The 22,173-nt window shown below is 43.2% G+C and overlaps 1 protein-coding gene across 9 annotated transcripts in view; it reads left to right on the forward strand.

Annotated features, from left to right (window-relative positions):
- LOC137377583 (glutamate receptor 3-like) overlaps positions 1–22,173 on the forward strand; it is a 415,021-nt gene that overhangs the window by 193,092 nt on the left and 199,756 nt on the right. For all 9 annotated transcript variants that reach the window (XM_068047365.1, XM_068047356.1, XM_068047357.1 and 6 more), the window contains exon 6: positions 1,275–1,436. In XM_068047365.1, the coding sequence (XP_067903466.1) occupies positions 1,275–1,436 (162 nt within the window). The remainder of the gene's footprint in view (positions 1–1,274; positions 1,437–22,173) is intronic.

Below are 22,173 nucleotides of genomic sequence, written 5' to 3' on the forward strand. Positions count from 1 at the left end.
ACCCTGAAAAATTTTAAGTTGAGAAAGAAGTCAGAAGTATCCCCGAAGCACTCTTTAATCCTAACTTGACCCCAACGAGATGCCAAGTCCAAGCAGAGTTGGAGGCCTTCCATCAGCTGCAGTTATTATCAGGGTCTGTCTCTGAAGTCATTTTTCATCATTGCAAAAAGAAAAGTGCTTCACTACAAACATAAATCACACTATAACTGCATCCTGAAATTATCTGAGAAAATGCATCCTGTTTGGTAATTCGCGAGATAACCACGGTAGGCAATTTCACAATTCACTGGGCAATTCAAAAAAATCTATAGAAATAGACATTTGCAAATAAATATTTTCTGCATTTGTATTTTGTTCAGGCCTGCTGTACAGTATAGGAATCCCAGTAAGGATTTTTAATCAGGCCTGAAGAAATTCTATCCAGTCTATTGCACTGCAGATTTTCGTGATTGCTATTTTGTCACTTACTGCTTGGACCTTCTCAACTCAATCATGCATGCGGTGCTTGCAAATGATTGCTCTTTCCTCCTCATACTAGGAAAGTATAATATTGCCTTTGGTACAATATTGCCTGAACACGAGCAGCAGCTGAGGTAATGTAGCAAGTCAAAACAGTGCATATTTTGCTAATTAGACAGTAAAGAACACAGCTTTGCCACATGTCAAAACAGACTGTATTGCCAACATCAATTCTAAACACATAACTTTGAGTTCTTTAGTAGCTGCAAAAGCATGTCTAAATTTTTATTTGATAAATCATTGTGAAGCTTAATTTTCCACTGCTGTTTGTGAAACTCTTTCTTCACAGCAGCAAGTACAATACAGAACAATAGATGGTTACAAGGTTGCATGATGCTGTCTTAACTGTGCATTTTACAGTAGTTCTCATGCATTATTAGCCCTATCCAATGATTAATTAAACATCATAGTTGAATGTAGTTTTATCCTCAACCAATGTCCAAAACTGTGGACTATCCAACAAATGCCTGGATAGCAAATTGAGACAAAAATCCTGATTGATTTTGTTCTCCTTCCTTAATCTGGGATGATACAGCCTCCTACCCAGGCTGAGACCTAGCCAACTCAGCACTTTTTTGATCTGTGCAGCTCAGTTGTAGGAGCCATCAGGAGAGGCAAGGCAAGACATTTGATTTTAAAAAATGAAGGTATTGTATGGGGGAAAATTACTAAATAAAGATTGTGGGAGGCAATATTTTGTTTCAGTGGTTTAATGCCTTAACTGACAGTGGTCTGACTTTTTTTGTTCATTGCAGGGCTTCTCTGATCTCATACTTGATAAATTTATTGAGACAGGAGTCAATGTCACTGGCTTCCAGCTTGTGAATTATGAGGATCCAATGGTACAAAAATTCTTGCAGAGGTGGACAAAGCTAGATCAGAGAGAATATCCTGGAACTGCCGCCAGCACGTTAAAGGTATGATCTTCACCCTGTAAAATATTCAACCACCTAGCATTGCGCTGTGCTAGAAATTCAGTGGAGAGTAGGTCAGATCTTAAAAATAGAACTTGGATATTTCAGGCTGTCTTATTAATGCTTAAAGGATCCACTTCATAAAAATAATTTGGAAAGGTTTCTAAATCAGTACTGGAAATAAAAACTGTTCAAAGTAACTATGGTATTACAACAAGAGCAATGTGCATTTATATAGAGCCTTTAATACAGTTTTAGTTAATTTGTTACAATAATATGTCATGTACACACATATTAAACAATAAATTTAGGTCTCTACTTGCAGGTGGAATGTAGGGTCTTGTTTTATATGTGAATCATTGGGATGGATAGTACTGTAGCTCATTCTGGGGAGCATATATGCCTTATGCTGACGTGGTCCCACTCTCCTGTCCATTCAGTACTGTTCGGCATCACACACCTCTCTCAAGCTCCCATTTTCCTGGCTCTTCTCCAATCTCTCACTCCACGATAAATCTTCCATTAATCTTTAAGATCCCAGTCTCCTGCTTCTCTTTTTCAGGGTCTCAGTTTTGCATTATCTTCTCCAGCTTTTGGTTTCCCATTTCCCTTCTTTAAGGCTCCTGGCCCTGATTCCTTGTCTGTATGCAGTGGCGGCAACTTGTGAAACAATCAGCACATGTCAAAATAAAATTTCCATTTTTTTCTGGGGACTACACAACGGGCATTATTGCTTCTGCTTCCTGTGTAGGTTACCAATATCCCATGTGACATTAAGCAGTTCTGTGTCGTACCACTAGAGGGTATATATTGCTATGTGAGAGAATGTTCTATCATGGGAAACTGGGACAAAATGAGGCTGCCGTTATACTCTAGCTACTGGTCGGAAAGCTTTATTACAGTGAATCCTGACCTCAGACTCATCTGTATCTGTCTGACTGATTGCTAGGTGCAGCAGCACGCTACCTAGCAGCTAATTTTGAGTTTGGAAGACAGCAGTAAGAGCACACTAATACAAAAGCAAAGAACTGTGGATGCTAGAAATCCATAGAGAGAGAAACAGTTAAAATTCCAGGTCTGTGACCTTTCATTGGAATAGTTCTGATGAAAGGTCACAGACCTGAAAACATTGGGCAGAATCATACCACCTTTGAAGATCTTCTGAGGTCGCGACCAAAATTGGGTCCCTACTCCGCTGGTAATGCCTGGCTGCCCACCTGCGCGATCTTAACGGAGGCAGCCAATTAAGAGGCAGCCTCCGTGAGCGCCATCCAGTTAAGGACTGCGGGTGGAGCAGGCACCCGGCTGGCCCAATGGGAGGGCCCTCAGTGACATCCTGCCAGCAGCCTCACTGGGAGAGGTGGGCGCTGATGTGGCAAGCAGGAGAACGTGAGGATGTCTCAAGATGGAGCCACCCTCGGAAGATATATAAAATTATCAATGTTATTTGTGGCCAAAGCTGCTAAACGTTGTGGAGGCATTCCTGTCCACAATATTGGCCTTCAGCCACAGCTGTGGCCCTATGGCAGAAGAGGCTCCAGGGACAGGGCAGGGGAGGTAGTGATAAATAGATCCTGGTAGAGTCCTTAATCTTGCCCCAAGTGGCCAGCTAATTGCTGCTATTAGGCTACCCATCACTGCCAGGCAGGAAGCTGCTTCCGTTGCTCACCCACCTCTGGCCAGATTGCCCGAAGACAGGAATGTGTCAGATTTCCCACCTGGTCCCACCTCCAGCCCTGCCTCCACGGGCCTCATAAGATTCCACCCATTAGCTCTGTTTCTCTCTCCACAGATGCTGCCAGATCTGCTGAGTATTTCCAGCATTTTCTGTTTTTGTAGCAGTAAGAACAACCACTTTATCCTAATGTTAAGATTCCATAATACATTTTGAAAGTTTCTAAGAAGTAGAATCAGAGACTTTTTCCCAGGGTGGAAAGGGCTATCACCAGGGGGCATAATTTTAAGGTGATTGGAGGAAGGTTTCGGGGAGATGTCAGAGGTAGGTTCTTTACACAGAGAGTGGTGGGTGCGTGGAATGCGCTGCCAGCGGTGGTAGTAGAAGCAGATACATTAGGGGCATTTAAGCGACTCTTGGATAGGTACATGGATGATAGTAGAATGAAGTTAGTTTGATCTTAGAGTAGGTTAAAGGTTCGGCACAACGTCGTGGGACGAAGGGCCTGTACTGTGCTATACTGTTCAATGTTCTATGTTAAATTACCATACAAAAGGAGGCCATTCAGCCCACCACACCTGTGCTGATGCTGCCCAAGTATTTTTGATGTGTAGTTTCATATCAGACTGGAGTTATACTGCAGCTGGCAGGTATTGAAAGCAGCATGAAATGACCTCAAGGTAGATTCTCACGCCATTTTGCTTTAATGTGCTCATGTGTCATATCAAGACCAGATACCTTAGTACTGCCATCTTTTGCATCAATGAACACCCAATGTCAAGTGCTCTAAAACTGCCAATTGAGGTAAGTATTGTCCATGCTAGAAGAAACATTTCTGCTAGTTACTTGTGAAGTGGAATGAGTGAATGGCATTCTGTTTGATTGCATATTGATCAGAGGGCCCTTTGCGATCCAAACCATCTTTCTCCTGATTATTGACGGTTGCACAATGGAAACTATAAAAAGTTAAATCTAGAAAGTTGTGTCTAAAAATTGAAGTGTAAAAATGAATTATCTGCTATCAATAGATCTATTATTGTATGCAGCTACCAGAAAGAAACAATTTCCAAACAGGCAAGACAATTTCTCAAGACAGGCAAATTTTAGGTGCAAGTCAATCACACACACTCCTCTGGATGCACGCACGCACACACAGTGCCAACTCATGCCAAAAGCATTATAATTTTTCATCTCTCCCTTGTGGAAGTTTATTTATGATTGGATGTTCTATCTATACCTCAAAATCAATAAGGTTCTTGTAATGTTGTAGTCAAGCAGTCAATCTTTTATTAAGTATAAAATACATGCAATAATATGCAGCGAGGCCTGGACAACGTATGCCAGCCAAGAGCGACGTCTCAATTCATTCCATCTTCGCTGCCTTCGGAGAATACTTGGCATCAGGTGGCAGGACTATATCTCCAACACAGAAGTCCTTGAAGCGGCCAACATCCCCAGCTTATACACACTACTGAGTCAGCGGCGCTTGAGATGGCTTGGCCATGTGAGCCGCATGGAAGATGGCAGGATCCCCAAAGACACATTGTACAGCGAGCTCGCCACTGGTATCAGACCCACCGGCCGTCCATGTCTCCGTTATAAAGACGTCTGCAAACGCGACATGAAATCCTGTGACATTGATCACAAGTCGTGGGAGTCAGTTGCCAGCATTCGCCAGAGCTGGCGGGCAGCCATAAAGACAGGGCTAAATTGTGGCGAGTCGAAGAGACTTAGTAGTTGGCAGGAAAAAAGACAGAGGCGCAAGGGGAGAGCCAACTGTGCAACAGCCCCAACAAACAAATTTCTCTGCAGCACCTGTGGAAGAGCCTGTCACTCCAGAATTGGCCTTTATAGCCACTCCAGGCGCTGCTTCACAAACCACTGACCACCTCCAGGCGCGTATCCATTGTCTCTCGAGATAAGGAGGCCCAAAAGAAAGAAAAAAGAAAAGAGAACTTAAAATACAATACTTACAATGCCTGATGGGTGGGGACTCTAACACATTATAAGACTGAGCTCAGTCTTTAGGCTGATCAAACTCTGACTCCAAATCCTCATTATAGTTTGCAACCTTTTTTTTTAATTTTTCTCATCCCTACTACCTGACAATTTGCATGTTTCTATATTACATAATTAAATCAAAAGGCAAGAACAACTCCATGTAAAGAGAAATTAATTGAATCTATACCTTATCCAGCACTTCAGTGAATAGTTGATGTCCTTACTAACTAGTTCTTTTTCCATTAGGCTGCTGAAATCAGTATAGTTCCCCATTTTGTTGCCTTATCAAGGATCTGTTTTTTGTTACGTTTTATTGTTATACCACCAAGTGAAACTTTTAATTATTAATCTGTCTTTGATTTTGTACAATTCAGTTGATTAATAAAGAACTCACTGGTGTTATCAAAATACCCCCAAATTTTCATACTCAACTGGCATGTTATTACAGAGAGTGTCTTCTCAATCAGTGCGATCTTCTTAAATTGTACTACCTGAATTGCAGCGCAGCACACAAGCTATACAGCTTCATAGTTGGATTATGGATCATTATCTTTTCTCTTCTCCAGCAGGGCTCAGGTAAATCCTCATGTTTGTCCTGAGGGTCCTCCATTTTATTTTTCTTTAAAATGTCCAATGTTGACTGAACTGAGGCGGTCTAACACTGCCCTGTCCCACTCTATAATGGCTTCTGCTTCTCTGGTATCTCACCCAGTGTGCTGCCTACTGATTCAGTTTATATGCACCAGTTAACCACTGTCAGGGTCATACGGGCATAGGTAAAATTATTTTGCAATAGTTCTCCGAGAAACAGACCCTAAATAAAAAAAGTGTGAGATTGCAATCATTAGGCATAGGAACATGGGAGCATAGGAATAGATGTAGGCTATTCAGCCCTTTGGGCCAGATTTTAAAAGCTCGCTGGGAACGGGAGCGTGTGCGAGTGCGATTTAGGGATCACGTTCTTGGAGGTCAGCACTGGGTCGCATGGCCTCCAGAAAGCAGTGCCATTTTTAAAGGCATGCCTCCAATTAAGTACCTGTTGAGCTCATTGAGCAGCTCATTAACAGACTTGTTAGCAGAGTTTCCAATTTTTAAAAGGAAGGGAAAGTGGAGAACACCATGTCTGGAACACAACAGGGTGTACAAGTCATGAATGCTACCGAGGGCCATGAGAGCTACGGGAAGGGCTGATTAAGATGATGCAGAGGTACAAAATAAAGCTCAGCTGCTCCAAAAGTGCTACAGAGTAGCCATTGCTGGAGCTGTAAGACTTGCTTTTCGCAGTGGTGAGTGTAGGAATCTAAAGAAGGCCGTGAAGGCACTGGCATCACTTAGGCAAAGGCCTGTTGAATGCACAAAGCCCAGCTGAGGGAGTTCAGATGGGAACAGCATGATCTGCACAGCAGGAGGCCAGAGGAGCACATCACGGGATTGCTAGGAGAAGGCGGTGCTACCATAGACATCAGGTCTACAGTTCAAGAGTCAGCTACCGGCAAATGACCGAGCGCGAGTGCCGTAGGAGGATGTACCGATCCAGGTAGATGATCTTGGACCTGTGTGCTGTCTCCCACAATGACCTGAGGCCCAGCTGCCCTCATGGCCATCCCTTACCTGCAGCCGTCAAGGTCACCATCACCCTGAATTTCTATGCAACTGGGTCGTTCTAGGGATCAGCTGCAGATCCAGATGGCATCTTGCATCGGCAGCTCATCAGGCAGGTGATGGATGCCATATTCAGAACGGCAGGGGAATGCATCCACTTTGATACAGATAGGCCAGCATAGGCACAGAGGGCTTTGGGGTTTGCCGCTATCGGTGGATTCCCTCAGGTCCAGGGGATCATCGATTGCACTCATGTAGCCATTAAGGCACCCAGTGAACGCCCAGTGAGATCCATCAACAGGAATGGCTTCCACTCCCTCAATGTCCAACTGGTCTGCGACTACAACAAGAACTTCCGCCATGCGTATGCTCACTTTCCCGGCAGCTATCATAACTCCTTCATCCTCTGCCGGTCCAAGTTGCCTCAGATCTTCCCTCCATCCCCCAAAGTGTGTAGATGGATCCAAGCAACAAGGGAAATTGCTTGAATAGATGGATACTGACCCCTCTATGGGAGCCCCAGACAGAGGCACAGATGTGATACAACCAATGTCATCTGCTCAGCAGGACAACCATTGAGAAGGCTATCAGGTTTATCCAGTGCCTCCACTGCCCTCTTGCAATGGTCTTTGTCATTGTGGTGGTCTGCTATGCTCCCCATAACATGGCCCACCAGAGAGGGCTGAACCTTAAGGACATTGAGGCCCTGGAAGGAGACAGCTCATCGAGGAAGGGGCAGGAGGTAAGAGAGGAGGAGAAAGAGGAGCTGGAGGGGGATAACACTGAACAGAAAGTTGCCCCTGGTGCACAACAAGATGACCTCCTCCTACCACCCTCTGTGAAGAGGACCTCTCTTCTTTCCCTCACTGCCTCTAGCATTAGATCTAGTTGGGCATCAATGAAGTGTGGGTCTGCCCTGCCCCTAGTGCCAGGCCTCCTGCTCCCCTATGACATATCACTTCCCTCTCGTGTCAATGTCAGTTGTGGCTCAGTTAGTAGCACTCTCACCTCAGAGACAGAAGATTCCAGGCTCAAGTCCTGAGGACAAAAATCAAGGCAAACACTCCAATGAAGTACAAAGGGAGCATTGTACTGTTGGAGGTGCCGTCTTTCGATTGAGACATTAAACCAAGGCCCCATCTGCTCAGGTGGATATAAAATATCCAATGGCACTATTTTGAAGAAGAGTAGAGGAGTTATCCCTGGTGTCCTGTTCAATATTTATCCCTCAATCAACATTACAGAAAAACAGATTATCTGCTTATTGTCATGTTGCTGTTTGTGGGAGTTTGCTGTGTGCATAGTAGCTGACATGATTCCTACGTTACAACAGTAACTACACTTCAAAAGTACTTCATTGGCAATAAAGCACTTTGAAATGTCTGGTGATCATGAAAGATGTTATTTAAATGCAAGTCGTTCTTTTTGGTGCTTTGGAAGGCAGATCTCTCCCTCAGGACAACAAGTGACCTTAGTGATGGCTGTCTTGGGAGTCTCATACTTGATCTGACTAACCTCCGTTCTCAGCCGCACTGGCTCTAAGTGGACAGGAAACCCACCTCCATACAAATTAAGGGATTTACCCATTTGAAAATCTGAACCTGAATCAAGCAGGTTTCTGACCCAAAACCGGATCTGGTTCCTGCCTCCATAATAAAATTCCAGCCCTTTTGAGTCTGTTCCACAGTTCTATTAGGTTATGACTGATCTTAACATCAAATCCGTTTATCTGCCTTTTTTCTATATCCCTGGATACATTTACCTGTCAAAATCTATTGATATTGATCTTGAAGATGTCAATTAACCCAGAATCCACAGCATTTTGGGAGGGAAAGTTCAAGATATTTTCACTGCCCTTTGCATGAGATCCTGATTTTGCACTTTTACTGAATTTAGGTGAGTTGATAAACATGAAAACAACTCTTTCAAAACAATAAAATTCCAATAAAAGAAACTTCACAATTAAATAATGAAATACCTCCAATTCAGTAATGGTCTGATTATGTTAAAGGTATGGTTTGAGACTTGTTTAGAGCAATGTGGTGCCAGCAGATCCGAACTATGGCACTGGTTCTACATTGCATTCCTGCCACTTATCCATAGCTTTACTCACCAGGATCCTGAATGTACGGGGAAGTTAGTTTTGGGCTAATATTAACAAGAAATTTTGAAAAATTCCACGTTGTCCAAGTTTTTTACTTTTACATCATCCCAGTTGCAGTTATACTACAGCCAGTGTGAAGTGATGTGGCTCTACCTGGAGGTGTTTCGTGATACATCTCTACATGTGGTATGGCAATTTCACTCTGGAATTGTGACAGAGACACTCCAATGCAACAATATGCAATATAACTGACTTAGAAAAATGCATGCTGTGCTAATTAAAGACAAACATAGCATCTGCAGGTGACTGGGAATTAAAACAGTTATGATGTGAATCTTATAATCCACTCATTCAGTTATGAGTTAAGCAGCCTGATGTTTGTCACGGCTGTTTGTGCACAAACCATTAACTCTCATTTGCATACATCTCAGCACACACTGCAATATGGGTTGCAAGGCTGTATTTGTAACATGCATTAATTAGAATTGTTGAAACAATCAATTGATTCTGTTTCCGTTAATTTACCTATTCAGTTTAATGTCTTTTTTTAAGTAGCACACAATGAAAATTCATACAAATGCATTAACGTGCTTACTGCTAATGTTGTGCAATATAATTTCAAGGTGCTCAAGATGAGTTTTCTGTAAGGATTTCTACTTAATCCTTAGAATCAAAATATAAGATATAGAAAAGTCAGGTTCAAGAAAAAACCTGTTAGTTTAAACCTCATTCCTCTAGTGCCTTAACTTTTGCATCTATATTTTGAACATTACAAGGGATTCGTCTCTACTACCTTGTCTGGAAAATTATTCCAAATATTTGTCACTGATAGCAGCTCATACTGTTACCAAGATGATTATCAACCAGAAAAAGATATGCAGAGAGCAAAATTGATATCTGCAGCATTTCTGATAACAGAAAAAGATCACTGAAGAACGGGTTTACCAAATGTCCTAAAGTATTTAACTGCAGGGCTGCTTTAATTTTTTTTTTCTCTGTGGGGTTTCTGCCCACAGACAGCCTGATTGACAGGCTGGACGTCTTTCAGGCGAGAAGCTTGCTTCACAAGGTCAGAGCCTGCGAGAGCAGGTAGATATTCTGGGGGAGTCCTAATGCGGCCCCTGATCGCAGGGTCAGGATCAGATGGTGGTACAGAGTATCCTAGGGTGGTTCTGGATGGAATCTCGACCACGGGTGGGGTTGGGGGGGTGGGGGGGGGGGGGTAGGGTGGTGTTTGGCTGTCAGTCCAGCAGATTCACAAGTGAGGGTTGATGATTCGATGGTGATCAAGGGGATGGTGGAGAAGGTCAACTGGTGAGTGGGGGTTGTGAGGAGAAGCAGACAGATCAAGGGAATTGGTTTACTGTATTACCTTGTTGGGCCTTTACAACACTGCTCCTCCCAATCCATAAGCAGCACTGTAAAGGCACTTACCTCATGGATTAATGCCTCTCACCTCAATTAAGCTTTCGAGTTTCGCGAGGCCCAGGAAACCTGACCGTCTGCAATTATAAATTGCATGCAGTCTGATTTTAATATTTAAATGAGAAAACCACTTCCCATGAATGAGTTAGTTGCCCGCCTCGAATCCTACCTCCCAGAAGTGGTTGGGTTTGGTTCCTGTTGCAGATGTTTTGCATTTTAGCCTCTGATGCAGCCCCAATCCACACATCTTTGGGAGTTAAGATTCAGCCTTTTGTGTGAGCTGTCTGTTTTCTGCATGCTCATGCATCTTTAAGCAAGCATGGAATTGGATGTAAAATGAAATAGCTTTTTTGGGATGACGTCAAAAAGGATAGTATCAAAATTGGACATAATTTTATTCAATCCAGAGTAAACAGATCTTTCTCTCTCTATGTGCCTTTGGCATTCTGAAGGTTGTCGGCCAGTTTATGCAATAATTTCCAGTCTCTAATCAGGTGAATTCTGTCAGTCCTTGATGTTACACCTACCCACTTGATCCCATCCTATAACCACATTGCTGTTTGTCTGTTTCTTAATTTTTTTCCACAAGATAAAAGTCCTAACAATTTTTCTCTTGTCTCTGGATAATGTGCTCATAGTTTATAACGTTCTCATTTAGGGACCTTATGAATCATTCTTCTTATACAATTGACTTTTGACATATGGCATCATAACTCATACACCTCCAGTCTTCTTACTTCAACATTCAAGGTCCAGTTTTCAGGTCTGTGAAATTCTGTCACCACAGTTACTTAGGCATTCATTTTGTAGCCCTCAATGTATTCTATGATTGCACAGAAACTCCTTTGGGTTTCCAGATGCAGCCATGTAAAATAATGGAAATATAGGTTCGTAGGTTTTTCATTCATTTTTATTCATTCATGGCTTGTGGGTGTTGCTGGCAAGGCCAGCATTTGTTGCCCATCCCTAAATACCCTTGAGAAGGTGGCGGTGAGCCGCCTTCTTGAACCGCTGCAGTCCATGTGGTGTAGATACACGCACAGTGCTGTTAGGGAGCGAATTCCAGAATTTTGACCCAGTGACAGTGAAGGAACAGCAATGTAGTTACAAGTCAGGATGTTGTGTGACTTGGAGATGAACTTGCAGATGGTGGTGTTCCTATGCGTCTGCTGCCCTTGTTCTTCTAGGTGGTAGAGGTCACAGGTTTGGAAGGTGCTATTAAGGGAGCCTTGGTGAAATGCTGCAGTGCATCTTGTAGATGGTATACAATGCAGCCATGGTGCACCTGTAGTGGAGGGAGTGAATATTTAAGGTGGTGGATGGGGTGCCAATCAAGTGGGCTGCTTTGTCCTGGATGGTATCAAGCATCTTAAATGTTGGGATTGCACTTATCCAGGCAAGTGGGGAATATTCCATCACACTCCTGACTTGTGCCTTGCAGATGAGACAGGCTTTGGGGAGTCAGGAGGTGAGATAGTCGCCACAGAATTCCCAACCTCTGACCTGCTCTGGTCACAGTATTCATGTAGCCGGTCCAGTTAAGCTTCTGGTTAATGTTGGCCCCCAGGATGTTGGTGCTGGGGGATTCAGCAATGGTAATGCTGTTAAATGTCAAGGGGAGATAGTTAGATTCTCTATTGTTGGAGATGGTCATTGCCTGGTACTTGTGTAGCGCGAATGTTACTTGCCACTTATCAGCCCAAGCCTGAATATTGTCCAGGTCTTGCTGCATGCAGGCATGGATTGCATCAGTATCGGAGGAGTTGCTAGTAGTGTTGAACACTGTGCAATCATCAGCAAGCATTCCCACTTCTAACTTAATGATGGAACGAAATTCCAAACAGCTGAAGATGGTAAGGTCTAGGATACTAACCTGAAGAACTCCAGTAGTGATGTCCTGGGACTGAGTTGATTGGCCTCCAACAACCACAACAATATTCAATAGTGACACAAAATAGTCAATGTGATCCTTGCTGGCAGGCAGCCATAAAGGCGGGGCTGAAGTGTGGCGAGTCGAAGAGACTTAGCAGTTGGCAGGAAAAAAGACAGAAGCGCAAGGGGAGAGCCAACTGTGTAACAGCCCCGACAAACAAATTTTTCTGCAGCACCTGTGGAAGAGCCTGTCACTCTAGAATTGACCTTTATAGCCACTCCAGGCGCTGCTCCACACACCACTGACCACCTCCAGGTGCTTACCCATTGTCTCTCGAGATAAGGAGGCCAAAGAAAGAAAGAAGATCCTTGTCAGTTAAGAGATTTGAATGCCAGCACAAATATTAAATAAATCTACATGATGGCAGTAATTCATTTACACCCAAGAATCTCTATAGATTTCCCTTTATTTTCAACAAGAATTATCCGCTTACATTTGCCTTGATGCATGTCATTCTGAATATTAAACATCGAAGAGTCCACATGTGTAAATTGTACATGGTCTATCAGCAACAGTAAGTTCAGTAGGAAAAAAAGTTTTTGTGCTTCATGCTTTGAAACATCAGGCCAAGAAAGGGCAATGGAATCCTGAAGAAAGGCAGCACAATCCACAATCCTTTAGCTCCAAGTAACATAAATAAAATTCACAGTCTTCTTGCCATAGTTACTAATAGTTCCCATTTAATTGCCAATTCAGCAATTTAATGACAGAGACAATGTAAGAATTACCAATTAAAGGTAGCATTTTCAGGTGGGAAGAAAGGCATAATTATGCCCTATTTCTGATCAAACAACAACTATGTTGCAGTTATACAGCGATAGTTTGTTTTGATACAAAAGTGTAGAGGCTAATCTGTTGATGCCAGTTGTTGGGCCTGGAAGCCATCCTTACGCAAAACATAATCTTTTTTGTCCATGTCAGTCAATCACTCAATTCCACTGAGCAATGCTACAGCCAGATTGCGTGCAAGGTGTTAGCAATTATATGAGCAGTGCAACAGTTACACCTGAACATCTGTGGTTGACAATTTATAGAGGTAATTTTTAGCTTTGCCATCTGGGCAGTAACGTGATGCAGTTGTAGAACTCATTCAATTTTCTATACCCAAAGTAATTGCTCGAGCTGATATCAAAAAAGTGACATATAAGGATCTTAAACTTCAAGCAGGTAGGCAGTGTTTACACACAAATAAATGACAAGTAAAAGACTAGTTATGGTTTGTCTGTCATTATCTATCTGTCATTGAGAAGGACATCATTCCATGTGGCAAATGTATTTTTACCCCAATGGAGCTACAAGATTGAGATACATTTTTTAACTACACTAGCTATCAAGGGATAGTCAAAACCAAAGCCCTCAGTGAACCAAAGTGTGTTTTTTCAGTCAGTGGGCAGTAAGATAGAAGAAGCTATTCAAAGATGGCTCAGCTGCAGGCAACAATTGTTAAACACAGCACAGTGCCACCCACCATGCAGGATCTACCTGATTATCCACAGTAGATTTAGTGTTGATTTTTATAGGCCCTTTCATGTAGGTGTTGGGTGATTTCTACGACTTCTAACAGTTGAAGTAACTATTATGCCACAGCTTGACAAGATTTTTGTAGTACACAGAATTCCTGAGATGTCAGACAACTCTCCATTTCAGCAGTCAGAAATCCATCAGTTTGCAGAACATCGCAATGATGCCATAAATACTGATGCTGAAAGATTCACAAGAACAATCAAAAAGTGAATCAAAACTGCTCAGTTGGACAGTGTATCTCGATAGCAGCAACTTTAGGCATTCCCTGTTACACCTCACTCCTTCCTTTATTCCATCACAAATTGAGAATCCCAGTATCTCAAACTTTCACTTCTACATGAAATAATATACTGAAAAAAGATTTAAGGAAATGCAATACCTTCAAATAATCAATTTGCTTCCACCATGATTCACTGATTCAGTTCCGCTATAGCTGTTCAAAAAGCTAGAAATATATTTTTCTTCAAGAAAGTAATGCCAGATCTATAAAACAGATCAAATACAATATTGATTTAAAAACAAGAAATGCTGGAACCACTCAGCAAGTCTGGCAGCATCTGTGAAAAGAGAAGCAGAGTTAACGTTTCAGGTCAGTCACCCTTCATCGGAACTGACAAATATTAGAAAAGTCACAGGTTATAAGCAAGTGAGGTGGGGGTGGGGCAAGAGATAACAAAGGAGGTCGAGATTGGACCAGGCCACATAGCTGACCAAAAGGTCACGGAGCAAAGGCAAACAATATGTTAATGGTGTGTTGAAAGACAAAGCATTAGTACAGATTAGGTGTTAATACACTGAATATTGAACAGCAGCAAGTGCAAACCTGAAAAAAAACAGTGGGTAAGCAAACTGAACAAACTAAGATGAAATGAAATAGATGCAAATAAAAGATTGTAAAAAATGTAAAAAAGAATGTAAAAAAAAAAGGGAAGAAGAAATAACTAAAAATGAAAGTAAAATGGGGGGCTGTCATGCTCTGAAATTATTGAACTCAATGTTCAGTCCGGCAGGCTGTAGTGTGCCTAATCGGTAGATGAGATGCTGTTCCTCGAGCTTGCGTTGATGTTCACTGGAACACTGCAGCAATCCCAGGACAGAGATGTGAGCATGAGAGCAGGGGAGAGTGTTGAAATGGCAAGCAACCGGAAGCTCAGGGTCCTGCTTGCGGACTGAGCGGAGATGTTCCGCAAAGCGGTCACCTAGTCTGCGCTTGGTCTCCCCAATGTCGAGGAGACCACACTGTGAGCAGCGAATACAGTATACTACATTGAAAGAAGTACAAGTAAATCGCTGCTTCACCTGAAAGGAGTGTTTGGGGCCTGGGATAGTCTGGGATAGTACAATATTGATTTGTACTAGTTCTGCACCAGATATTGCAACAATCAATATGCAGATCAAGCACCATCTACTCTCAACCTCATTTTCAGAAACATGAGCCCCTCTTCGTAGCTGAATTACTATTTACTTTAAATTACATTATGTTTTAGCAGGTTTACTTATGTATTTAGCAAAATTACATACATTCAGTCTAGCTTAAGGAACGGGAGGGGTAGTATACTCACCAAGATACTGGAGGGAGAACTTAGATTTTGTCATTGAGCAGTAATCATGTTAATATTCTGCAACTTATAAGAATCCAATAAATAATCAATGTTAGAAAAAAAAGTATGAAATTGTTACCTTAATGAATGATTTGTAACGGGTTGGTCATGCCTATGAATCCGATTGAATTTTTTTGAAGAGGTGACTAAAGTGGTGGACAGTGGGATATCTGTGGATGTCATGTATATGTACTTCCAGAAAGCATTTGATAAAGTCCCCCATAAGAGACTGTTAGCTAAAGTTGAAGCTCATGGAATTGAAGGCAAGTTATTGACCTCGTTAGAAAATTGCCTGAGTGGCAGGAAACAGAGAGATATTAGATATTCTAATTGGCAGAATATACCTAATGGTGTCACATAAGAATCTGTGTTGGGGCCTCAGCTATTCACCATATTTATGATGATTATAGATGATGGGATATCCAAATTTGCCAATGACACAAAGATAGGTGGCATTTTAAGCAGTGTAGATGGAAGCGTAACATTTAAAGAGATATTGATTGATTAAGTGAAAGGGCAAAACTGTGGCAAATGTGTCCACTTTGGACCTAAAGAGGATTGAACAGGGTGAAAGGTTATTGGAATGCTGGCCTTTATTTCTAGAAGACTAGAATACAAGGGGAAAGAAGTCATGCTTCAGCTCTAGAAAGCCTTGGTTCATCCACACATGGAGTACTGTGAGCAGGTCTGGGCTTGGATATATTGGTCTTGGAGGGAGTGCAGCGTAGATTTACCAGAATGATACCTGGACTCCAAGGGATATATTACGGGGAGAGATTACACAAACTTGGGTTGTATTTCCTGGAAGTTAGTAGGTTGAGGGGTGATATGATCAAAGTTTTCAAGATATTGAGGCAAACAGACAGGGCAAATAGAGAGAAACTATTTCCGCTGGTTTGGGAGTCTAGGACTAGGGGGCGGCACAGTGGTTAGCACCGTAGCCTCACAGCTCCAGCGATCTGGGTTCAATTCTGGGTACTGCCTGTGTGGAGTTTGCAAGTTCTCCCTGTGTCTGCGTGGGTTTTCACCGGGTGCTCCGGTTTCCTCCCACAGCCAAAAGACTTGCAGGTTGACAGGTAAATTGGCCATTATAAATTGCCCCTAGTATAGGTAGGTGGTAGGGGTATATAGGGACAGGTGGGGATGTGGTAGGAATATGGGATTTGTGTAGGATTAGTATAAAGGGTGGTTGATGGTCAGCACAGACTCGGTGGGCCAAAGGGCCTGTTTTAGTGCTGTATCTCTAAATAAAATAAAATAAAAATAATTTTATTTTTAGAGCCAGACGTTTCAGGAATGAAATTAGGAAACAGTGGTAGCAGTGTGGAACTTTTCCGTAAACTGCAATTGATGCTGGAGTAGTTCATTTTAAATCTGAGATTTATAGATTTTTGTTAACCAAAGGTATTAAGGGATGCAGTAGAAACATAGAAAATAGGAGCAGGAGTAGGCCATTTGGCCCTTCATTATGATCATGGCTGATCATCCAACTCAGTAGCCTTCCGGCTTTCTCCCCATACCCTTTGATCCCTTTAGACCCAAGAGTTATATCTAACTCCTTTTTGAAAACATTCAATGTTTTGGCCTCAACTGCTTTCTGTGGTAGCGAATTCCACAGGCTCACCACTCGCTGGGTGAAGAAATTTCTCCTCATCTCAGTCCTGAAAGGTTTACCCCGTATCTTTAGACTATGACCACTGGTTCTGGACTCCCCCACCATCGGGAACATCCATCGGGTACAAAGGCAGATGTATGGAGTTAGGTCGCAGAACAGCCAAGATCCCATTAAATAGCGGAACAGGCTCAAGGAGTTAAATGGCCTACTCCTGTTTCTATGTTACTAACACTTAAGAATAAAATGATGTGCTGTGTTAGCAATTTGTTACTGTACTTACACTGCAAAAAGCTATTGAACACAGCAAAGAGCAAACCTATCAAATTATGAGAAATAATTTAAGGACGTCAATGTGGTCTCATTATAAAAGTGGTGAGCCACCGAATGGAAAGGTTCCGAAAACAGGTGAGCACATCACAATGCATAAGTAACCCGTTTTATTCTTGCTGATGCTGGCAACACGCAAACTTCACACTGCCTGCTGATTTGCATAATAACTGCATACAGCCAGTGCTAAATACGCTGATGAGTGACAGGAGGACCAAGTTTGTGTGACACACTACTTCAAGCCAATCCGCACCTTTCAAAGGTTAAAGGGGTGCATTCTAGTTGGAACAGGTGTTTGAACTCACTACAAAAGAGAGTGAGAGAAAGAAAAATGCTGAATTATGGCACAATAGTGCAGAAATTGTGATCCAAGTTTCTCTGACACTGCGTTGGACGCCATGGTGAAGCAGGTGAACGGAAGGAGAGAGGTCCTCTGTCCAAAGGGGGCCAGGAGGTCCTCTAAACAAACTGTACAAAGGCAGTGGGAGCAGACGGCTGTGACGGTCAAGGCCAGGAGCCTTGCTGCGAGAACCTGGATGCAGTGCTGCAAGAAGTTCAATGACCTCACATTAATGGCCAAGGTCTGTGAAATCATCTTCAATGCCATATCCTACCAACTGCACCATTAGCCCCATACATTGCTCATTGCACCATACCCCCATCACTCAGCTACCAACAATCTCTATCAATCATGACTGATATATAACATTCATATGCCTCACCACACCCTCACAGACTTAGCACTGTTGAAAACCTCACACACACATCTCATAGCTTGTACACATTGCCAGCTATTCAACCATGACAGCCACTGCACCGTAACATATTGCACCACACTCACTGAAACACATCCCTCTCTATTGGAGGACAAGGTGGTGCATAACTGGAGGTAGCAGCAGCATCCAACTGGGACAGTCACAGCTGCACATCCTAACCACAAAGGAGGTGACAGTTGTCACAATCATTGGTGCACCCATTGCTGAGGTTCTGGCCAGTGGCAGGGTTGAAACAATAGAAGAATATGGTATTCGTATACCTACTCCTCCATCTCACATCCCCCTTCCCCCTGATCTCACAACCTCCTCTGATTTACAAACGCGGATGGTATAACTATGCACTTCTTGCTTCCTCCCCTCCCTTCACCACAACCCTATTCATGTGCTTTTCCTTTTTCAGATACCCAACAACCGTAACCTGGCCACACAATAGTGAAGGAGGAACAACTGCAAGAGGAGGAAGATGGTGATGAAGAAACACTATCACTCACTCATACTCACAGCTACCAGGTCAGATACTGATTTTGTGCATACTTTAGAGGACAGCCTAGAGGCAGGATCTGCATTTGGTGAGACACCAGGCATGAGTGGACTGCAGTCAGGGCAGGGGACAAGGGTTGTACAGGTGCCAGCTTGCCAGCAGGTGAGGTTGCACACAAGTACTACTGCAGAGGACTCAGATGAGCATTTTGTTGGGTGGCCTACAGAAAAGGCTGATGGCTATGCTCAACAAAATGTTTGCTGCATTAGCAGGCCTGTCAGAAAGCCTGCAGACAATGTCAAGGGTCATGGAGGAATCCAGTACCAACCTGGCACAGGGCCTTGTGCTGAGCATCATTTCCAGTGTGGAAGTGGTGCCAACACCATTAGCACGCTCATGGACCCAATCATGACACAATGTCTGATGGCCAATGTCTCAGCTTCCATTTCACCACAAGCAGAGGCTACCCAATGTTTGGGTGCTGCAGCGGAAGCTCAGACAGCTTTCATGCACTCTCAGCATGCTGCCATCAGAGCTGCGGATAGCAGTCTTCAAAGGGATTTGTAGGGTGTCACAGCAGTCTAGCAATCTATCCTCTAACAAATTACTAGGATTGCTGAGATGGTGCCCCAGGGGACTGGTGGTGCCACCGTGGCCCATGAACCTGCTGTGTTCTCTCAGGATGACAGCATTCATCCTCCCATTCATCCTCCCACCCTGCCACTCTGCCAGTGCCTTGCTGTGGCCTGTCATCCCAGCCAGCCCTGATTGCTGCTGTCCATGGCAAAATGATGCAGTCTAAAGCCAGGCCTTCTGGGACCAAAGCTGCTCAAAGTCATCCTCCAAAGCCATCTACATTCTGCCCCAATGGAAGTCAGCAGCCTTCCACCAACTATGCTGCAGTCACTGGGGTAGCACTGTATAGGGGCACTAGACAGACAAAGGCACACGGAAAACAGGCACTAAGGAAATGCACAAGGGTGATTTTTTAACTTTAGTATGCAATATGTCATGGGCTTAATTTATAAATTTGGCTTGGAATGTTTGTTTTGTGTTGTGGCCAAGAGGATGCAGTGATGGTCAATAAGAGAGTAAAAGTAAGGTTTGGGAATTTTGGTGAATGGAAAATTGGGGTTGAATTCATTGGTACCACAGTTGAATGAATCAATCACAGACACCCTTCTAAAAAGGGCTGAGTTGGTTGCCTCCTCCCTTCTTCCCTTCCTCCTTCTCTTCCTCCTCCTCAGCTTGTCACCATATAGCTGATGTCAAGGGCTGTCCCCTCATCATGGGACGTTGTGCAGCATGCAGTAAACCACAACGAATCTTGAGACACGGTCTGCCGAATACTGCAGGGCTCCTCCAGAGCAGTCATGCAGCAGAAGCAAAGCTTAAGCATGCCAATTGTCTGCTCTAACACATTTCATGTGGCAGCCTGGCTTTGATTATACGCATACTGCCCACGTGTGTGTGGATCATGCACTGGAGTCATGCGCCATGTGGTCAGCAGATAGCCCTGGTCTCCCAGTAGCCATCCCCTGGTTTGTTATGGTGGCTGAAACACAGCTGGCACAGCAAACTGCCACAGAATTAATGCATCATGACTGCTGCCAGGATACCGAGAATTGACCTTATGATACACTGTCCAGGGTCACACACAAGCTGGGCGTTGAAGGAGTGGAATCCCTATTTGTTGCAATACATCTCAGAGTTGGCATGCAGCACCACAAAGCTATGTGTGTGTAGTCAATAGCATCATGCACCATGGGGAAGCCTGCAATCCTCTTGAAGTCACGTGCTCATTCTGCCTGTTCTCTCAGGTAAGAAAGAAGGAAATGTGTTCAGCTCTCTTGGAATACAGAGCCCCAGTGACCTCCCTTATGCAACAGTGAACATAGAGATGTTGCAAATATCTTTAGCTGCAACGTGGAAGAATCCAGAAGCATGAAAGTTCATCACCATGGTCACCTTCACAGACACTGACATTGTCATCCGTGCTCTGCTCTGAGGCTGCAGTTGTGGCAGATTTCAGTGAGGACATCCTTAGTGAAGTGGAGATGTCTGACACACTGTTTCTTGCTAAAGTTCAGGTAGGAGAATTTCTCCTTGAACATCTTGGGCAAATATGGCCTCCTGCTGAGAGCCCTTCTCCCCCTCCTCCTCTTCACTCTTCCAGCAGTTTGTCCTGCTCTGTGTTGCCTCTGCTCATTCTTCCTATGTGCGGTATTCAAAGGGTGTTGCAGACTACTGCACCCATGCTTGTTTAAGAGGATGTTGAGCTCCAAAATGACAGCACTAATTTTAAATCAGCTTTACACTCTGATTGACATCACGATCTGTCTGGACTGCATAGTTCCAGTGGACACGCCCTGCACACACAGTAATGGCCCTCTCCAAAATGGCGTCTGGCACAGCTAGCACCAGAAGTGTGTGTGCATCGTGGACAACATTTTGGTAGCAAAACAGCACCTGTGGCGCAGAAAAACTGGGCACTACAGAGCCGAATTTTGCGGTCGTGGTTCAGTGATGGATAAAATCCTGATTTTTAGCAGTTTTGTGGAAATTTGAGGCATGGATCTATGATGGTCTTGCAGGTCTAGCACAAGCATATCTCTAAATTTCTCAGCTGTCCAGTGGAAGCTCTACCCTGCTCATGCACATTCTTTTGAAGGAAGCCAGAAATACACATTTATCCAAACACTCGGCCTTAATCCCTATTAGTTACTAGAATGGTGTGCTCCTGCAAGACAATCCTGTACACGTTTGTGTAGCAGAGATATTTCACAATGCAAAAATTGTTTAATGAAAAACACAATTGCATTAACTTCTTAAGCTGCCTACAATGTAACCAGTCATTCAGCAGATTGCAGCTTCTTTCTGGGTTTTAGAATAGAGTGGATGAAATGACAGGTTATAAATCAGGAGACAAAGCAGCCAAAAGGAACTGTCAGTTGATGCCTATTTTACTAAATGTGATTCCACACTTTTTACAGTACATTTCTAGAAAATTGTCAGCTTAGAAGACTATATTATGTAAATATGCTTAGCACTGGTGTCCTCGCACAACTGTGAGAAATCACAGATTGCTACTCTACATAAAACCTTTCGCTTGATTGAAAGCTAACCCCTGACCTAAGAATAATTGAAAAAGCCATTTATTTGCTAAGAAATTATGATTTTATGCTGAATTTACAGTTGAGAATATTTCCTCTGTTCACTCTGGATCTCATCATACAATGATCATTCCCCATAGCACTGATATACGTTTGGTATGGACAACCTGTATTATCGGTCGCTGTGACCTGCCATGCTCCTAATGCACTGGGAATTCACCAACGGCATTGACAGCCTGAACGCCAGGCATGCACTAAGCTCATTAAGGCCTCATAAAATATATTGTTGCGGTCCAAAAACTATAATGCAGTCTCAGTGCCTGAACAGTGCTGTTGGAGCTCAACACCCATACAACACAGGTGATAGATGGTTGACATGTTTAGCCATATTTCTTAAAGTAGAGTCTGCTTGATAGGTATCCAGTAGCTGCACATTTACCCAGCAATTTTTTTTTGCGAACTGTGCATAGGCAAAATAAAGCCAGACAACCAAATACTAAAAAAGAAAGTTCAAAGAATGGAGAAGCAGTCAGAGTGAGCATGAATTTATGATAAATGACCGA

The sequence above is a fragment of the Heterodontus francisci genome, chromosome 15, assembly GCF_036365525.1.
Source record: "Heterodontus francisci isolate sHetFra1 chromosome 15, sHetFra1.hap1, whole genome shotgun sequence".
NCBI classification, from domain to species: Eukaryota; Metazoa; Chordata; class Chondrichthyes; order Heterodontiformes; family Heterodontidae; genus Heterodontus; species Heterodontus francisci.